Raw genomic sequence first — 17,922 nt, forward strand, 5'->3', positions numbered from 1 at the left:
TTTATTTCAGCACTGATTCCTACATCGAGGTCCTAGATGGGTCCAGGGTCCATCCTGAAACCTATGAATGGGCAAGGAAAATGGCAGTGGATGCCTTGGAATACGATGAGTCAGCTGAGGATGCTAATCCTGCAGGAGCTCTGGAGGAGATCTTGGAAAACCCTGAGCGCCTGAAAGACCTGGATCTTGATGCCTTTGCTGAAGAACTGGAAAGACAGGTGTGCTGGGGGTTCCTGATGCTGAGAACAGAGAAGAAGCTCTGCTGCCCAGCTCAGATTCTCTTGTTTTATAGCTGATGACACTTATCCTTTTTAGGAGCTGAGCATTATCTGTGCTGTTGTAAAATGTATAAACAGCCACGATGAGAATTCAGTGTCTGACAGTGGCATGTAGTAAATGCTTGCAGAAAGTGCACTTGGAGCAGGGAGAGGAGGGAGGCAGTAGACAGTAATTAAACCATTTAAGCCATTCTCCCCAAAATTATCTGACTTTTTAAATTAATATATTGGTATTTTTGACCTCATTAACATCCTGTGGCTGAGTTCCACAGGTCGATGGTACCTGGCACATTCCTCTATGTAAATTTGCTGTTTGATAAGTTCCTTGAGTTCTTCCATAACTTACACTGGAGTCACTACTAACCTTCTTCCTGCTGCTCATGCCTTTATAACCTTTTAATCCCACACAGGGCTACGGTGACAAGCACATCACTTTATATGACATTCGAGCTGAACTAAGCTGCAGATACAAGGACCTGAGAACACCATACCGTTCTCCAAACACAGAAGAGGTTTTCAATATGCTGACTAAAGAAACTCCAGAGACATTTTATATAGGTACATCCCTGTTTACATCCCTGCTTTTGTCGTAAGTTGACGTGGACATGTAAAGGTGGGGCAGAGGGATGTTGGTGAGCATGATATTGGGACAGTGTTGTGGTTGCGTGTATGTGAAGCAGCTTTTCAAAGGTACCTGGGCAGTCTCCTGTCACCTTCATGCCTGAATAACTACCTTAGATGGAAGGAACTGCCCAGCTCTGCAGTTTTTCAGTCTTTCCTTCTACTCTCCCATCACACCACAGGTAAAATGATCATCTGCAACGTGACTGGGATAGCCCACAGGCGCCCCCAAGGAGAAAGCTACGACCAGGCCATACGGAACGATGAAACTGGCCTTTGGCAGTGCCCTTTCTGTCAGCAGGATAACTTCCCAGAGCTCAGCGAGGTGGGGCCGCTTCTCCTACCAGGCCTGCCTTTGTCAGGAGTCCGCTGTCAGCAGGCTTGAGCCTTGTTTTGGGTTCTTGGGAGACGAGGTATCGGAGCCAAGATTGTGTCTGCAGTGCCCCAGGATCCCAACCTGATGTGGCCTTTGGCTGCAAATATAATCTGTTCCACTTTTGACTAATTGCTTCAGTATAGATTTGACAGGTCCTTTATGGCCACATTATGGATTTTAGTGAAGTGGGCTGAGTGAAATGTACCTGGGGCTAAGCTGACCAGTGCTCTGCAGATACATAAAACATGTTTGTTTGTGCTCTGGGATTGTTTTACGCAGAGAAATTACCCGTGACACTGAGAACAGAAGGTTCTACCACCTTAATTTTAAGAACTTATCTGGACCCCCTGCTGCTTAATGCAGCTGTACTTTAGGTCCCTTCTAAACACTGTGAATTCCAGCCTGGGTAATCTGTGACTCTAAACCCCTATAGCATTCATTAAGCAGCAGCCCTGGCTGCAGGCTGGTGTTCAGGGTCTAAAAATGTTCTGACCTTCCCGGTTGCAATGTCCCATAAGCTGAGCAGAACTGGAGTAGGAAGATTGCATTACTGGGTAGCATTTGTTGAACTCCTCTGTCCCCTGCCCTTCTACAAGTCTTTACTGGCTGTACCACTTTGCTGACACAGCTTTTGGACTTGTTTGAGTGTGAACTGCCGGGGCTATTTTGTTTCCATGCTGAATGACTTTTTCCTGTTGCCTTGCTCAAGGTGTGGAACCATTTTGACAGCGGTTCCTGCCCAGGTCAGGCCATTGGAGTGAAGACACGTCTGGATAATGGCGTTGCTGGCTTCATCCCAACAAAATTTCTTAGTGATAAGGTGGTCAAGCGGCCAGAAGAAAGGGTGAAGGTATGAAAGCAGTGGATTTTCCCATATCCAGCAAGAGCTGGAAGAGCGTGGACCCAATACCAAAGAATCAGAGTTGGCTTAATAACACTGTTCCTTAAATGATTTTTCCAACCTTATTTTCATTTAAGGTCTTTAAATCAGCAGGAAGTTCAGGTTCTGGTTAGTGTCCTTCTCCCACAGTGCAAATCTCCCTTGGCAGCTGGTGGAACCCTGTTAATCAGTTAACACGTTGCACTTTGGGAGGATTTATTGTCGTCTGGCTGAAGTCTGGTTTAGGAGACCAGAAGGCATTCTAATGCAGAGCTGCCCTTTGTTTCTGGCTTTCTAAAGAGCTCAGAGAACTGCTTTTGCATAGGCAAGGGTCATTTTTCCTCTCATAGCTTTTCTCCTCTCTCAATTAATTAATGGAGCTCATCAGTTACTGGTCTTGCTCAGGACATGGGTTAGGGTTCTGAAAGGAACAGAATAACACATTTTTACCACGTGATAAAATAGAGGTTTAACATTTTTGCTGTCTTTTGGGGTCTCCAACAGTCCATGCAGGTGATGGATAATCCTGTAAGCTCAGAGGTCTCAGCATTTCTTTAAAGAGTTATTCATTAACTTCATTATGGTTAAGTGAACTAAGACATTACAGTTTTTGTGGGGGTATTTTATGTCTCCCAGTTTACCAGGGAAGTCCTTTGGGTATCTGCTTCTGAACAGACTTAACTGCTTTCTTGCACATCTTGAAGTCCAGTTTTGTTGCTCCTATTGATAAAGATATTTAAAATAGAAAAGATAATTGTCCTCATCCTCCAGACATGCAGTTTTCTGTGTGGTATGGGGCATAGGTAGTAGATATGCTGGAGAACTGCACATTTTTCCTTTAATCTCTTTTGATTCTGGTTGTGTTGGGGATCAGCTGATTTTATAGAAAGATCACTTTTAAAGGTTGTGTGAGTCTGAAGGAGGTGAGGTAATCTGTACCTCCAGATTGTCAGTGTGATCCCACACAGATCGCTCGGTGGTGAAGGGAGGCTGGTGCAGCTGCCAAACCTGCTGCTCACCTTTCCCTGCACCTCCTCTGCAGGTGGGAATGACAGTTCACTGCAGGATCATGAAGATTGACATTGAGAAGTTCAGTGCAGACCTGACCTGCAGGACCTCAGACCTCATGGATAAAAACAATGAGTGGAAGCTGCCTAAAGACACTTACTATGACTTTGACTCTGAAGCAGCGGATCACAAACAGGAAGAAGACATGAAAAGAAAGCAGCAGCGGACAAGTGAGTCTCCAGTTCTTAACTCCACTGTATCTCCAGTCTTCCCAGAATGCTTCCAGGAGAATCAGCACATTAGATATATAGCTGCATTAAAGCAGTTCCTCTTGGAAGCCTGAACACTCTGCTTTGTTCCCTAGCGTACATCAAGAGAGTAATTGCTCACCCATCATTCCACAACATTAGCTTCAAGCAAGCAGAGAAGATGATGGAAACCATGGACCAAGGGGACGTGATTATCAGGCCAAGTAGCAAAGGGGAGAACCACCTGACTGTCACCTGGAAGGTCAATGATGGGATTTACCAGCATGTGGATGTCCGGGAAGAGGGCAAGGAGAATGCCTTCAGCCTGGGCTCCATGCTTTGGATTAACACAGAGGTAAGAGCCCTCCAGAGCATGCCTGGGAAGGAGTTGGTTGGGAAGAAGTACCTATTTGACAGGAACAGGTTGGTGCAGCTTTTCTGTCCTTGCAGCTGCTTTCAGACTAACCCTAACCCAGTGCAGTTCTCCAGATCCTTAGACAATACTCAGCTCTTTTTTTTTTTTTCCTCAAAGCATCCAGCCTTGCTGTGCAGAATGTATGACTAAGAGCTATTTAGTAGAATAAGAGTTCATCATCATGCACCCTAAATACCTCTTTAAATGTGTTTGTTCAAAGGAATTTGAAGACCTGGATGAAATTGTTGCTCGCTATGTCCAGCCAATGGCTTCTTTTGCCAGAGACCTGTTGAATCACAAATACTATCAGGACTGCAATGGTGGAGACAAGAAGGTAGGCCTGTCCTGGGATGTGGTAGCTTCTGTAGGAAGATATCCATAGACTCTGTGTGTTGCTGAAAATGTAGGCTCCCCTGGAGCATTTATCTTCTTTCTCTCTACAATTAGAAGCTGGAAGAGCTGCTGATAAAGACCAAGAAAGAGAAGCCAACATTTATTCCATACTTTATCAGTGCCTGTAAAGATCTACCTGGTAAATTCCTCTTGGGATATCAGCCTCGAGGCAAACCAAGGTAAGTCAGAATCAAGCCCAGCATCTGCACTGAGTACTGCCAGTGCCACACCTCAGCTGATTGGTGCCAGTTTTTCTTCCAGCTCTGTCAGTATCCTTGTGAGTCATGCCTCCCCTTTCCCAGAATTTGGCCTCCTGGCAGTAGAGGACCCAAGTCTAGCAGTAAATCTCACCCAGGAGACTCCCCTGTTTCTTAACCAGCTGGGTGCCACAGGCAGCACTGCCCTGTGCAGTGGATGTCACGGGAGTGTAGGCAGGGATTGATGGATTTTGCGTGGAAAGGAAGGGTATTTTGGAGCAATTCTTTGAAAATGAAGTGTCTTGGGTTGGTCTGTCAGTTCATTATCAGTACAGCCATCACCTGAGTTTGTAGGCCATGACAGTTCTGACTGACCTGTTAGTGACAGGTATGGCTCTAAAGCAGCCTGTGGTCTCTTGTGCTCTCACTGCTCCTCACAGGATAGAGTATGTGACAGTGACACCAGAAGGATTCCGCTACCGGGGCCAAGTCTTCCCTACTGTAAATGGACTTTTCCGATGGTTTAAGGATCATTATCAGGACCCTGTTCCAGGTGAGCACCCCACAACTCGAGTGCTGTTTGTTTCCTGGATGTCATGCAATAGGGACAGTTATTAAAGGACAGTTTCCTGTTCTTTGTCCCTAAAATGACCCAGGATTTTCTATATGTGGGAGGTTCCAAAGCAACACCCCAAGTGTTTGCCTTCTGTGGACCCACTGAGAGCTCTCCTGAGAGTTAATCCTTCAGCCAAGTGGGCCGTACAGCAAAGGCTGGATCAGTCCCTTTCCTCTCCCTTGTCTCCCCCACCATGCACTGCAGCACACACCACTCCCTGGTAACAAACCATTGTGCCAGAACAAATATTGCCTCAATTTTTGTCAAATTCTGAGTTTGAGGCCAATGGCCACTCTTCTGGGAGAACTAATCTGCCTCTCTTGGTTTGTGTTTTATACAGGTATTACCCCCAGCAGTAGCAGTAGGACCAGGACTCCAGCCTCCATTAATGCTACTCCAGCTAACATTAACCTGGCAGGTCAGTGCAGGCCATTCCTGGTTGGAACTGGGACGTGAGCTCCTTCTCCGGGCTCTTTGTCTCACACAACGTGTCTTTCTTGCAGACCTGACACGTGCGGTGAACGCTCTACCACAGAACATGACCTCCCAGATGTTCAGTGCCATCGCTGCTGTGACAGGCCAGGGACAGAACCCAAATGCCACCCCTGCCCAGTGGGGATCCAGCCAGTATGGCTACGGAGGCAGTGGAGGCGGCAGCAGCGCGTACCACGTAGGTGTCACTTAAATTTTGAGAGGAGGTGCTGCTGCCTTCTCCTTGCTGCTAGAAACGATCCCATGGGGGCTCTGCTGAGAGCCTAAGGAGCCCCTCATTGCCTGGGATCACCCAGTCCTAGTTTTGTACCCATGGTGCTGCACGGGGGAGCCTGGCTGGATTCTTGGACCAGGTTTCCTCTTGCCTCCCGTGACTGAAGAAATGAGGCGTGTAAGACAACCCTGCTCCGGGGGGGAGTTGAAGCAAGTAGCAAGCTGGTCTGGCCCTCAAGGAATGTGGCAGGGTGGAGAGGTAGGATCCAGCGGTGAGGGCACACAACCTTCTGATTGTGCCCCTGAATTGGCAACGTGAGCTGCCAGTGGAGGAGATTAGCTGTGAAACTATGCGCTGAGTTTGCAGGGCTTTTCAGCTCAGCACGCTAATCTCCGACCTGCACCGGCGGGCGAACACCTCAACCTGACCCACCACCCAGAGGCTTTGCAGGGAGTAAGATGGAATTGGACAGTTTTGGCTCGTGCTGAAGCCTTTCCTCATGTGTGCTGGTGCCTGCCTCCTCCCAGCCCGTGCTCCCAGCTGACACCAAGGCTGATTCCAGCTGCAGAAGGACTGAGGAGCCTGGGTACAAGGAACACACCCAGCTGTTAGACCAAAAGAAGAGATGCTGCAAGACAAGGCTTGCAGAGAGGAGTGATCCTCCTTTGGAGCACCTTGGGAGGCTTTCAGGGAATTTGGCACAGTGAGCACTGAGCTGGGGATAGGCAGAGACTGTGGATAACTCAATGTATTAATCATCAAGACATCTGAAGAAAAAGGGAGGTGAACACTGGGAGGCAAAGAAACTAAGTGCTCTATGGGACAAGCAGCCAGCTGGCTTGGGATGTGGGAAGGAGCTATCTCGGGAGCTGCTGCATTTTCTCTGCAGCCTGCAGGGGAAGAATTCATCTGTTCTTTGTGCCCACTGCAGGATGTCACTGCTGTTGGCTTGCTCCAACTGTCTCCTGTGCCCCTTGCCTTTGCTTAGCTCTAGCATCTCCCCTTGCAGCCTGTATGGGGTGAACAAGGAGGGTAGGCTGTGCTGGCCCTGCTGGCCCAGGTTGGGTGGGAGATCAAAGACTCTCAGGGGAACAAATGTCCTATGCTCAGCAAGGTGTTGCTTCTCCTGCTCTGCAGCTGCCCATTCCCTGGGCAGTGCCCACTGCCACCCTCTCCTTGCCCAGGTGAGGGGCCTGGCAGGGCTGGGAGTGTGCAGAAAGGGTGAGCAGGGCAGTGCAGAGCCCCCCACAGCCTAGCAGGGTTCACCCTCTGTCCCCTAACAGCCTCTGCTCTCTGCAGGTCTTCACGACTCCAGCACAGCAGCCAGTGGCCACCCCTCTGATGACCCCCAGTTACTCCTACACTACTCCCAGTCAGCCGATCACCACACCCCAGTACCAGCTCCAGGCCAACACCACACCCCAGTCCACCCAGTCCCAGGCACAGGCATCGTCCAGCTCCAGGCAGAGGCAGCAGCCAAAGTGAGTAGCTCCGGGTGCATATATCCATCTGTGTCCTGTCTCCTTGTCTTTTGTTGATTTTTTGTGAAAAACAGCATGGTGGGGTTACCTTGTACCTTCCTGCGTGGAACCCTTGGGGAGGGAAGGAGGGCAGGGAGGCTTTCCTGGTAGCACATCTCACCTTCTGCCCGTGTCCTTGCAGGACCAACAGCCACGCTGCCATCGACTGGGGCAAGATGGCCGAGCAGTGGCTGCAGGAGAAGGAGGCTGAGCGGAGGAAACAGAAGCAGAGGTTGACCCCTCGCCCGTCCCCCAGCCCCATGATCGAGAGCACGCCCATGTCCATCGCGGGGGACGCCACGCCGCTCCTGGATGAGATGGATCGATAGGACCTGACCCGGAACCTCCGCTCTCTTCTCCAGGAAGGGGAAAGGAGAGGGAACAATTGGAAGCAACTTCCCTTCCCTTAGACATGTAACTCCTGTTTTATACGTCGTGGGATGGTGGGAAATGACTCTTGGTGACGTGCACCTGAGCAAATGAATAGACTTGGCAGGGCTGGTTTAAAAATATATACTATATATAAGAAAAATATATCGTAGAAAGGAACACTGCATCGGCCTCTGCGTTCCAGGCTCTGGTTCCAAGCACCTTGGAAGCTTAGCAGACATGAGGTCGAAGGAATCTGTCCTTATACATGCTCAGCAGTCTGCTTTCATCCCAAAGACTGGGAAGCAAACGTAGCTGAAAGTGCAGACCATCGACCTGCAGTGAGCCTATCTCCTTTGGATTCTCCTAAACCCTGACTGTCACCTCTCCTTGTCCCAAGACCACAAAGCAAAGCCACGAGGGGTTGTGACAAGCGAACCGGAGTTCTCAAAAAGTTCCTGTTGTTGTTTGCTCCATGTTTCCGTGTGTGACAGGCTCAGCGGAGCCTGTGCCAACCCCCAGCTGTGTCCAGACGGGTCCAGCACAGCAGCTCGGGGTCTTGCCGGAGATGCAGCTGTTGTACCAAAGGCTTGCTCTCTCCTCTGGCTTCTTTTGGAACAATATTTATTTAGTTTTGATTATTATTATTTTTTTTTAATCAGACTGCGAAGTAACGGCAGCTTCCCCGAGCGCGGGGCAGACACGGGGGCTAAACTGCTGCAGCAGAGCAGCCCGGAGTGCATGGCATCCTCCTCCATACCCGCTTACCCTGCCCGACTGTAACCAAGAGGGGTGAATAAATAGTGTTTTTACTGAATGCTAGTTGAGAGGTTTACTGCCTGCACCCTGCCCTTTCCCTTAGGATTTGCTCAGAGCAGAGTTCCGTGGTGGAAGTCGATGCTCCTTCTTCCTTTTGGTGCTTGGTGTTGCCTTCTATGTGCTGAAACTGTCACAGAGAAGCTGATTTCTGTTGTTAAAAAATGTTTTGTTTCGGATGCGTCGTATAGAGGCGTCTCACTGACACCAGGAGCTCCCAGAGGCCCATGGCTGTTGGGTTGGGAGAGGTACTGGCAAGGGGGTGGATAAGGTGGATAACTTCAGTCCTGTCAGAAACAGCCCAGTGCAGTGTCCCAGAGGGACTGCCAGTGATGGGGAGAGACATTTCTGAGAGAGAAAGTTCCTGCTGCACAGCATTCTCCCCTCTCCTGCTTTGTTAGTAGGGATTTTCTATGGAAGCAGAGTCTTTGTTCCTTCCAAGTGCTCCTGGTCAGCCTCCTTTGCTAGGAAATGAGCAGGAACAGCAGATCTTAGGAAACAAAGGTCTTTTTTGCATGTAAATGCTCCTGAAGAATGGCAGCAACCCGGGAGACAAAGCAAAGCTCTTTCCACAGAGAAATGCAGGTCCTGGCTTCATTTCCACCCCCTCTGCAGTGCTGGGGGGCTGACAGGGTCCTGTTCCTCACAGAACCACCCAGGCTGGACCAGAGAACCATGGGCTGGGACCTGCAGTTCCGAGATTGCAGGTGGACTAACCTGGCACTGTTTTCTTTATTTATGAAACTGTATGCTGGGAATTTGACTGGGAGCAGCTTCTTACCAGTTGGACCTGTAAGTGGGAGGGGGGCTGGTTGTGTATTGTTGGTTTCTTTTTGGCTGTCTTTGTTTTTAGTTTTCCCTTGCCATTAATAAAAACTCTACTTTTGGGAAGCTGCCCACATGGCACAAATCTGTGCTTCCTGCTGTGATGCTGTGGCTGCCACAGGGGCTTTGCTCCCATTAGCAGCACTGGACAGAGAGTGATGCCTCCCTACAATCTTGGTATTCCCCCCTGGGCTCCTGTGATCCGCTTAGGTCAGGGATTTGGGATTGCTCCGTTCACTCCTCCAGGAGCAGCAGGGTTTGCATGAGGCAGCTCTGCTCTCTGACCCCTGTGCTGTCTGATCTCCTGAGGCAAAACAGGAGACAGGGCTCAGCTCCTGTAATTCCAGCTTTTTCTGGTCCTGATATTTGATGCTGGTGCAGGATCTTTCTGCCACCTCACCAGGACTCGGGGCTGAGCCACACTCCTCCTTGAGAAGCACTTTGGAGGAGTGGAGGCAATGTCCTTGGGTCCTTGGGCCCTCAAATTCCTCACTAGAGGAGCCCAGGCACAATCCCCATCCCCGAGGCAGAGACACAGTCAGCATTCCCTGCCCCAGCTCTTCCCAGGCAGTATCTGCCTTTGTCCTAGGGCTGGAAAAGCTTCTATTGTCCCAGGCTAAGGAGCTTTTGTAGGCGTTTGAGGAGCCTTCAGGGAGGGCCAAGGCCCTGTTCCTCCCAGAGCAGCCATTGCTGGGGGCTACAGAAAAGAAGTCGGTGCTGGTGTGGGAGCACTAGAAGGGCAGCAAGTTAAGAGGATGAGAGAGCTGGGGTGGTGCAATTCAGAGAAATTCCAGAGAAAAACATGCCTGGGGAGCTGGAATTTAACGCTTTATAGCAGGGTAGCTAAAATTGGGGCTCAGCCCTGTGCCAGTGTGGGTCTGGGAGCTGTGTCCCAACCAGAGCATGACTCATGTCCCCAGTGCTCAGGACAATGGTGGGAGCTGTGAGGAACAGCTCAAACCCCTCAATACCCACCCAGCTCTGGGCGTTTCCCTCCTGTGGGATCAGCCCCCGGATTTCCCCTGGATGCCGCCCCCAGTGCCATCCTTTCCCCCACAGACAGGGCTGAGGCAGCACCATCTGCTCGAGCAGATGTAACTTTATTTCACAGCCAATACCCGCACGGGACAAGGGGGCTCAGGACTCTCGTGTGGGCTTGGACTCAGCTTTGCTTTTCAGCCTCTTCTTTCTGTTCCTCTCTTTCCTCCTCCCCTTCCCGCTGGCAGTAGGGACCGGGGATGGAGTGGCCGGCGTTGGCTCCCTGCCTAAGCCCTTCTGCACTGGGGCATCACTCAGGATGGTGTTGGACACTTCCTCCCAGGATGGCAGCAGAGCCCGGGGATTGTGGCCCACAGAGGGATCAGTGGGGGCAGCAGGTGCAGGACGGCTTTGCGCCCCCTTTTCAGAAGAGCCTTTCTTTTTCAGACCTTTTCCTTTCTTTTTCTTGTCTTTCTTCTTCCCCTTCCTCTCTTTCTTGGCTGACTTGAGGGCTGTCTCAGTGTGATGGTCCTCAGGGAGGGTTCCTCCACCCACGCTGTTCCAAGGGGGGCTCAGAGGGACCCCCCTGGGCCTCGCTGCCCGGTCGATGAGCTCCCCACCAAACTCGTACAGCACCGGCTCCCTGGGCACCGCGACGGCCACCGTGTTGTACGCCTTGCACCTGCAGAGTGAGGAGGCACCAGGTGAGGTGACCTCCAGTGGGGCCAGGCGGGGGGACTGTGGTGGGAGCCACTCACCAGACATAGAGGTAGGGCTCCACACACTCCTCCTTGTAGGTGAACTCGAAGCAGGGCACCTGGATGACGTTGAAGAAGGCCTGGCCCACCGCCCGGGAGGCCGTGTCGTTCACCCTCCGCAGGCACTCCTTCAGCCTGCGGTCGCAGTCGCAGTGGCTGATGGTGTGCCAGCGCAGGTTGCGGTACCCGTAGCGCGCGGTGAAGGGGTGGATGACGTGCTGGCAGTGGTCATGGTCCCGGCAGCACCGGTCTGTGTCCCGGTGCTCCCCTGCAGGGAGGTGCAGGCAGAGCTGAGGGGCCTGCGTGCGTGGGCTGGGGCTAGATGGGGTTGGGATCAGGGCTGGAGTGGGGCTGAGCTGTGCTAGGACTGGGATTGGGGTTAGATTTGACTGAGCTGGGCTTGGAATCGTAGTGGGGTGGGTAGGGACTGCAACTGGACTGGTGCTTGGGTGTGGACAAGGCTAGCACTGGGATGGGGACTGGAGCTGCACCAGCATCGCAGTGGGGATGAGACTAGGACTAGGATGGGGTCAGGAAGGGGACCAGGACTGGACCAGGACCAGGAGACGGTCTAGGCTGGGATCAGGATAGCAACTGAGAGTGCACCAGCACTAGGATGGGGACCAGAATGGGAGTGGGATAGACCACAGATGAGGCTGGAGACAAAGAGTGGATCAAGATTAGACCAGCACAAAGATGGATTAGTCTTGTGATAGGGACTAGGCAGAGAGAAACTGGGACTGGACTGGTGCTTGGCTGGGGACTGAACTGGGGCAGACAGGGATTGAACTAGCACGGGGGTGGGGACTGGAGTATATCATCACTGGGATGCAACTGGATCAGGATTGGTGGGGACTTACCCAGCGCTGCACTGGGGACTGGGACTGGGATGGGAATGGAATGGGAAGAGATGGGATGGAACTAGAGGGATGGGATGGGATGGGATGGGAAAAAGATGGGATGGGAAGGAAAGAAAGGGAGTGGATGGAAGGGAGTGGAATAGGAAGAGCTGGGAGGGATGGGATAGGATGGGGTGGTAGGGATGGGCTGGGAAGATACAGGTACCAGCTACCCCGCTGCCCTTACCCAGCTCTTCGTAGGTATCCGCGTTGCTGCCCGCGCCGCACCACAGTGTCCCGGGGTAGGTGAGCCCGCGGCGGGCGCGGGGCCGTCCCGGCGGAGCCGCTCCGGGGGCGACTGCCAGCGGGAGGAGGAGAAGGAGGAGGAGGAGGCGGAGGCGGCAGAGCAGCCCCGGGGCGCACATGGCACCGCGCCGCTCGCTGCCGTGGGGCCGCCTTATAGAGTCGCGCAGCCCGCCCACGCGGGGCGGCCCGGCACGGCTTGGCACGGCCCGGCACCGTGCAGAGGGTCCCGCAGAGCCGCGGTGCTGGAGCCGCTCCCGGAGCCGCGGCACGTCCCGCGCCGGCAGCCCGCGGGGAAGGGGTCACCCCTCCCGGTGGGACCGGCCCCGTTGCTGTGGCAGCCGGTGGGGTGATGTGCCGGGGCCGGTAACGAGCCGTCCCCAAACCCCCGCCCCGTGACGCACCCGCCCCTGCACAGCCCCCGGCCCCGGAGTGGCCCCGACAGGAGAATGATGCTCTCCCTGCATCCCTAAGTCCCATTCCACAGATGCTTCCTGCAGCCCTGTATCCCAGCCCATATATGCTCTCCGCATCCCCATGCCTGATCCTGCAGATGCTCTCCACATCCCATCCCATGAATGCTTATGGCATCCCCACATCCCATCCCATAGATGTTCCCTGTGGCCCTGCATCCCATCCCACTGTTCCTTTCACGGGACAGCCCAGTGCCTCATGCCCAGCCGGGCTGGCAGCCCACAAGGCACCGGCATTCCCAGCACGCTGCCAGGTCTGTCCCTCTTGGCCAGCTCCGGGCCTTGGAGCCCATTGACAATCCAGACACAGCCCTGGCAAGCTGGGATGCTGTGGGAGCCAGCGTTCAGCCAGGGAGGACAGTGCCTGGACACCCCAAAATGGTGGTCTCAGAAAGTCCCTGCACTGACTGAGATCCCTCGGGAGTGCAGGGGAGTGCAGAGGCAGCACCCTGAGCATCACCCTGGCTCGCTGACCCTTGCGCCCATGGGGTACCTCGAGCACTGTGCCACCCACACCATGCCCTGTCACCGCTGGCACAGGCGGCCAGTGCTGGGGACACTCCTGTGGGGTGCAAACACCCAACCCTGGTGCTTCTCACCACAACACTGCCTGGCTGGGACACATCCCCAGCCCATGGGAAGGGCTCCCGCCTGGCAGCAGCCCAGGGCCCAGCTGGCCGAGGGCACTGGCAGGGGCCCAGTGCTGCAGGGGCTGCCCCTGCTCAGCTGTCGCTGTCTGTGACGGTCCCATTCGGCTCAACCTCGCCACCAGCACCCAGGTACGGAGCTGAAAAAGCCACACTGGGCCCTCAGGGTGCCCACGTGTGGGCGTGGGTGGGGAGGGTGGGGGACACCATGCCACGGGGAGCCCTGTGGGGGCTGCAGGTGGGGGGTCTCACCCCCATTACGTGCTCAGTGCTCGCAGTGCCCGCGGTCCCCACACATGGACCTGTGTCACGTCCCTGCTGCCCGGGAGAAGGGCTGGTACCTGGCGCTCATGGCCCCCAACGTCAAGGGTCCCAACTACGCCTGGCTGGACCCCTCCCGGCTCTACTGCCACCCGCAAGTACCCAGTGCCCGGGGCAGGTGGCCCCCGCGGGGGTGCTGGGGTGGGCTGCACCTCTGCAGGGCTGCCGGGGCACCCAGCCCTGCCCACGAGCACCAGCGCCACGGCTGCAGGTGCCCGTGGTGGGCTGTGGGCACCCAGCAGCTCCGATCTCCCCCCAGGGCTTGCAGGACTGTGTGGCCGACCTGCTGCAGCCCTTCCAGGGAGATCCCATCGACATGGTGGCTGGAATCGATGCCATGGGCTTCATCCTGGGTGAGTGGGGACATGAGTGAGCGCAGGGTTCCCCCCCATGCCCTGTGTATGTGGGGCCTGATGGTGCCGTGCCCGCTCCAGGTGCTGCCACCGCGGCCATGCTGCAGAAAGGCTTCCTGGCCATCCGCAAAGCCGGGCACCTCTGTGTGCAGACAGTGGCACAGCCCTACACCGACTACTCGGGCCGGGAGAAGGTGATGGAAGTCCGCACTGATGCCATCTCGCCAGGTGAGTGCTCCCATTCTGGGGGGGGCTGCCAGCGTGGGCACTGGGCACTTATCCACAGCCTCTGCCCCCTCCAGGTCTGCGCATCCTTCTCGTGGACCAGTGGATTGAAACTGGGGGCACCATGCGAGCGGCCATTGGGCTGGTGGAGCGGCTGGGGGGGGTCGTGGCAGGTAGGACTGCAGGCACCAGGGCACCATTGGGTGCACCTTTTGGTGCAGTGGGACCACCACCCTCACACCCTGGTGCTGAGCCCCTCCATGTCCCCGCAGGTGTCGCTGCCATCTGCATCGAGGACAGCGAGGGCGGGCGGTGGATCCGGGAGCGCTACAAGTGCTCCCACTGTGTCCCCCCCCACCTGCAGCCCCGCTTCGACCACCACCAGTTTGGTTGGGACTGACTGACGGGGGGCTGGCACCTCATGTGTCCTCTGCAGCCCCTCGAGGAGTGCAGGGCTGCTGGCTCTGCAGGGCAGGATGCCCCAGACATCCACTACAGATGGAACTCCTCCTCGGTGGCAGCCATCCATCCTCCCTGCCTCCATCCTCCCACCTGCCCATGAGTCTGGGGGCTGCAGCCCCGGCCCTCTGCCCCACATTTTTCTTAAAAAGCATAAAAAACGTTTTATTAAGACAAAAGGGCATCTCCTTCTGCGAGCAGTACCTGGGTTTGCATAGCTACAGGAGCCACATGGGTGCTCCTGCCCACCCTGGCCAGGGATGCCTGGGCAGGCGAGGGGCCAGGGGGGCTGGGGAGTGGCAGGGACGGCTCCTCGGGGCCGGCCAGGGTCGCCCCTCTTTGGTCCATAGGTGTGAGCATGGCGGGCGCAGGGGGTGTCCCCTCACTGGCAGCACTTGGGTTTTTTGCGGGGTGTCGACAGGTACAGGTCGCTCTCATTGCTGCTGATCCCTGCAGGAGAGAAAGGAGGGTGGGTGGGTGTGTAGGGGATAAGGGGAGGCACCCACTCGGGGCCAGCCAGGGGTACTCACGCACGGTGTCGCCGATCCTGCGGGTGTGGCTGCGCTCCAGCTCGGCCAGCACGCTGCTCTCGAAGGTCAGGGCCGCCACACGGAAGAAGAAATCCCGCACGTTCTCCCCTGCCCCGCAGGATGAGACCCCCTGAGTGCCCCCTCACCCGGCTGGACGCCGGGATCTGCATTCCCCCCACTCATCCTGGAACCCACCAGTGAGTGAGGAGACAGCCCAGTACTCCGCCTGCATCTCCTGGGCCACCTTGAGAGCGTCCTTCTCCATCAGGCTGTACTGCGCCGGTGTCTGCCAACAGAGCCAGGGGGAGCGGGTGACGGGGACAGCCCTGCTGAGCCAGGGTGCGGTTTGCCCACGGGGAGGGGGACACACTCACACTCAGATCCTTCTTGGAGCCCACCAAGAAGAGGATCACGTTGGAGGGGTCGTTTTCCTTCAGAGCGTCAGCCAACCACTGCCTGTGGGGGCCACTGTCACCAGCCGGTGGCCAAGCTTGCTGGCACACCACAGCACAGTGTTGCCAGCAGTCCTGTGGCCCCTGCCCAGGTCTTCCCTCTCCATCCAGCCTCAGAGCCCCCTCATGCTTGTTCCCAGTCCCATCTGGGCCCTTTGGCCATGTGTCACCTACCGTGTGTGCTCCAGGGACGCCACATCGTTGACATCGAAGACGATCACAATGGCTGGGGTGGGAAGGAGGGATGAGATGGGGACAGGGACAGTGTGACAGAGAGGTCAGACAGGGTGGGCACCTCACCTTGTGCTCCCCGGTAGTAAGTGGAGGCGATGCACTTGAAGCGCTCCTGGCCGGCCGTGTCCCACCTGGGGGGGGGTGTGAGAGGTGAGGGGGGCCCAAAGGGTTGTGTGGGGAGGGGGCTGGGCCGGTGCCTACTCACAGCTGAAGGCTGAAGGGCACCCCCAGCACCTCAAACCGCTCCATCTCGAAATCCACCCCGATGGTCGCCTTGTAGTTCTTGTCGAATGTGTCCTTGCAAAAGCTGGGGTGGGAGTGAGGGTGGGTCAGCAGCCCCCAGCCCCCCCACTCCAACCCCTGGGGCCTCAGTGCCCCCCCATCCTGGGGATGCCCAGCACCAGAGTCCAGCCAGAACTGGACTCAGCCCAAGGCGCTGCCACCCTTTGGGAGAGGGGGATCACTTCCCCTTTCCCCCCTCCTCCCTCCCCTCTCCGGGGGTCCTGTTACCGGTTGATCAGGCAGGTCTTCCCCACCGACAGGTCACCCACCACGATGATCTTGGAGATCTTGAACCTGCAGCGAGGGGGGGACGCACGGCTCAGCAGGGCGGGGGGGGGCTCCCCCCCTGCGTCCCCCTGACTGGTCACTGGGGGCAGAGGGGCTCATGGGGTGGGGAGGCATCACCCCACAGCCCCCCACCCCCCACCCCGTGTCTGCAGCTCCCTGCGTCCCGGCTCTCCCCCCACAGCCGAGTCCGGACTCCCGCGTTCCCCCACCCCGTGTTCCCCCCGCGCCGCATTCCAGGATCGTGACGCAGGGCTCGGCACACGGGCAGCGCCGGCAGCCACGCGGCGCCCACGCCGGGGACCCCCACCCGTGGCGGGCAGGACCGTGGGGTCCCTCGTCCCCACTCCCTCCCAGCCCCGCGGTGGGAGGACCCCAAACCATCCCGGACTCACCCCACAGTGCCCGTCCGCTGCTCCTGGCAGGCGCTGGCCACTGTGGGGTGGAAGGCGGGGCGGGTTTGCAGGGCGGCCTCCTTCCGAAAACACTGTGGGGGGACAAAGGGGGGCACCGGTGTGACCACGGGGCTCGGCGAGGCCGCCCCCGGGCTGTTGTGTCCCCTCCGCTCACCGGGGGCAGGTCGGCGATGACCCGGTCCCTGCGGACCGGAGCCAGCACGTTCATCGTCCCGTGGGGTCTCCGAGGCGGGGTGGGTGGCTGGGGGGAGCAGAGATGGGACAAGGATCACTGTGAGGCCTGGGGACAGAGAGAGAAGGGAGTGGCGACGTCCCCGTGTCACGGCTGTCCCTGTGCACAGCATTCCAGAATAGCGTTGTCCGTGTCCCCAAGCAGGGCTGTCCTCTTATCCCAATAGTCTCCCACTTTCCCAAGATGTGGTAATCCTCATGTCCTGACTCTCCCCGCACCCCCAAGGATGGCTGTCCCCCAGACCCAGCCACCTCGAGCTGGGTGGAACTGTGGTTGTCCCCACACCCTGGGCACAGCTGTCCCGCGTGTCTCCGCTGTCCCCGTCTCCCAACCAACCCCCCATCCCAAGTGTGCCATCCCAGGGTATCACTGTGCTCCCACCCTGAGCTGTGGCTATCCCACATCCCGGCATACAGCTGTCCCCACGTCCCACCATCCCTACACCTCTACATACCCGGGTACCACTGACCCCACACCGCACCTATCCCCGTGTCCCAGCCACTCTCACATCCCCACAGTGCCATCCCAGGCTCAGCGTTGTCCCCGTGTCCCACCTCCCGCAGCCTGGCTGTCTCCGTGCCCCCCCCCCATTCCCATCTCCGCGTCCCCTGTCCCCTCCCATCCCGTGTCGCCCCTGCACAGCCACCACCGTCCCACCGCCGCATCCCAGCGCAAGACCAAGCCCTCCCCGCCTCGTCTGTGTCCCCACGGCGGGGGGGATGAAGCGGGGCGTCCCCGTTACCGCGAACCTCCCAAATCCGATAGCGGTGCCTGGCGCTGCACGCCCAGCCCCGGAGGAACCGGCGTCCTGGCCCCTCCCACGCCCCCCTTCGTGGGAGGGACCAGGACGCCGGTTCCTCCGGGGCT

The 17,922-nt window shown here is 56.5% G+C and overlaps 4 protein-coding genes across 9 annotated transcripts in view; 2 read left to right on the forward strand and 2 right to left on the reverse strand.

Moving 5' to 3' along the window:
- The window catches only part of SUPT6H (SPT6 homolog, histone chaperone and transcription elongation factor), a 28,206-nt gene extending 18,872 nt beyond the window's left edge, over nucleotides 1-9,334 (forward strand). For all 4 annotated transcript variants that reach the window (XM_027726733.2, XM_039389277.1, XM_027726737.2 and 1 more), the window contains 13 exons: nucleotides 11-218; nucleotides 689-836; nucleotides 1,082-1,224; nucleotides 1,985-2,125; nucleotides 3,198-3,393; nucleotides 3,528-3,766; nucleotides 4,047-4,160; nucleotides 4,274-4,398; nucleotides 4,857-4,969; nucleotides 5,373-5,450; nucleotides 5,536-5,702; nucleotides 7,038-7,219; nucleotides 7,401-9,334. In XM_027726733.2, the coding sequence (XP_027582534.1) occupies nucleotides 11-218; nucleotides 689-836; nucleotides 1,082-1,224; nucleotides 1,985-2,125; nucleotides 3,198-3,393; nucleotides 3,528-3,766; nucleotides 4,047-4,160; nucleotides 4,274-4,398; nucleotides 4,857-4,969; nucleotides 5,373-5,450; nucleotides 5,536-5,702; nucleotides 7,038-7,219; nucleotides 7,401-7,587 (2,041 nt within the window). In that variant the 3' untranslated portion in view covers nucleotides 7,588-9,334. The remainder of the gene's footprint in view (nucleotides 1-10; nucleotides 219-688; nucleotides 837-1,081; nucleotides 1,225-1,984; nucleotides 2,126-3,197; nucleotides 3,394-3,527; nucleotides 3,767-4,046; nucleotides 4,161-4,273; nucleotides 4,399-4,856; nucleotides 4,970-5,372; nucleotides 5,451-5,535; nucleotides 5,703-7,037; nucleotides 7,220-7,400) is intronic.
- Nucleotides 9,335-10,349: 1,015 nt separating this feature from the next.
- Nucleotides 10,350-12,441, reverse strand: PROCA1 (protein interacting with cyclin A1). Its single transcript, XM_027726766.2, has 3 exons — nucleotides 12,091-12,441; nucleotides 11,005-11,272; nucleotides 10,350-10,928 (listed from the first exon to the last, which is right to left on the reverse strand). Exons 1-3 carry the CDS (start codon nucleotides 12,266-12,268, stop codon nucleotides 10,406-10,408), a joined length of 969 nt encoding a protein of 322 aa, XP_027582567.2. The 5' UTR covers nucleotides 12,269-12,441; the 3' UTR covers nucleotides 10,350-10,405.
- Nucleotides 12,442-13,320: 879 nt separating this feature from the next.
- On the forward strand, nucleotides 13,321-14,803 carry LOC113990892 (adenine phosphoribosyltransferase-like). Its single transcript, XM_027726752.2, has 6 exons — nucleotides 13,321-13,398; nucleotides 13,536-13,685; nucleotides 13,847-13,940; nucleotides 14,022-14,168; nucleotides 14,243-14,338; nucleotides 14,438-14,803. The coding sequence occupies exons 2-6, from the start codon at nucleotides 13,563-13,565 to the stop codon at nucleotides 14,563-14,565; spliced, it is 588 nt and encodes a 195-aa protein (XP_027582553.1). The 5' UTR covers nucleotides 13,321-13,398; nucleotides 13,536-13,562; the 3' UTR covers nucleotides 14,566-14,803.
- On the reverse strand, nucleotides 14,774-17,853 carry RAB34 (RAB34, member RAS oncogene family). 3 transcript variants are annotated; one of them, XM_027726747.2, is made up of 11 exons: nucleotides 17,805-17,853; nucleotides 16,978-17,064; nucleotides 16,803-16,894; nucleotides 16,351-16,416; nucleotides 16,046-16,147; nucleotides 15,907-15,971; nucleotides 15,781-15,832; nucleotides 15,529-15,610; nucleotides 15,350-15,440; nucleotides 15,159-15,262; nucleotides 14,774-15,074 (listed from the first exon to the last, which is right to left on the reverse strand). In XM_027726747.2, the coding sequence occupies exons 2-11, from the start codon at nucleotides 17,029-17,031 to the stop codon at nucleotides 14,793-14,795; spliced, it is 990 nt and encodes a 329-aa protein (XP_027582548.1). In that variant the 5' UTR covers nucleotides 17,032-17,064; nucleotides 17,805-17,853; the 3' UTR covers nucleotides 14,774-14,792. The 3 variants fall into 3 exon arrangements, with proteins under 3 accessions (XP_027582548.1, XP_027582547.1, XP_027582552.1); XM_027726746.2 differs by having other exon boundaries at nucleotides 16,978-17,103; nucleotides 17,805-17,845; XM_027726751.2 differs by having other exon boundaries at nucleotides 14,923-15,074; nucleotides 15,155-15,262.
- Between the last annotated feature and the right edge of the window lie 69 nt (nucleotides 17,854-17,922).

The sequence above is a fragment of the Pipra filicauda genome, unplaced genomic scaffold, assembly GCF_003945595.2.
Source record: "Pipra filicauda isolate LSUMZ 115617 unplaced genomic scaffold, ASM394559v2 scaffold71_size5581439_pilon, whole genome shotgun sequence".
Lineage (NCBI taxonomy): Eukaryota > Metazoa > Chordata > Aves > Passeriformes > Pipridae > Pipra > Pipra filicauda.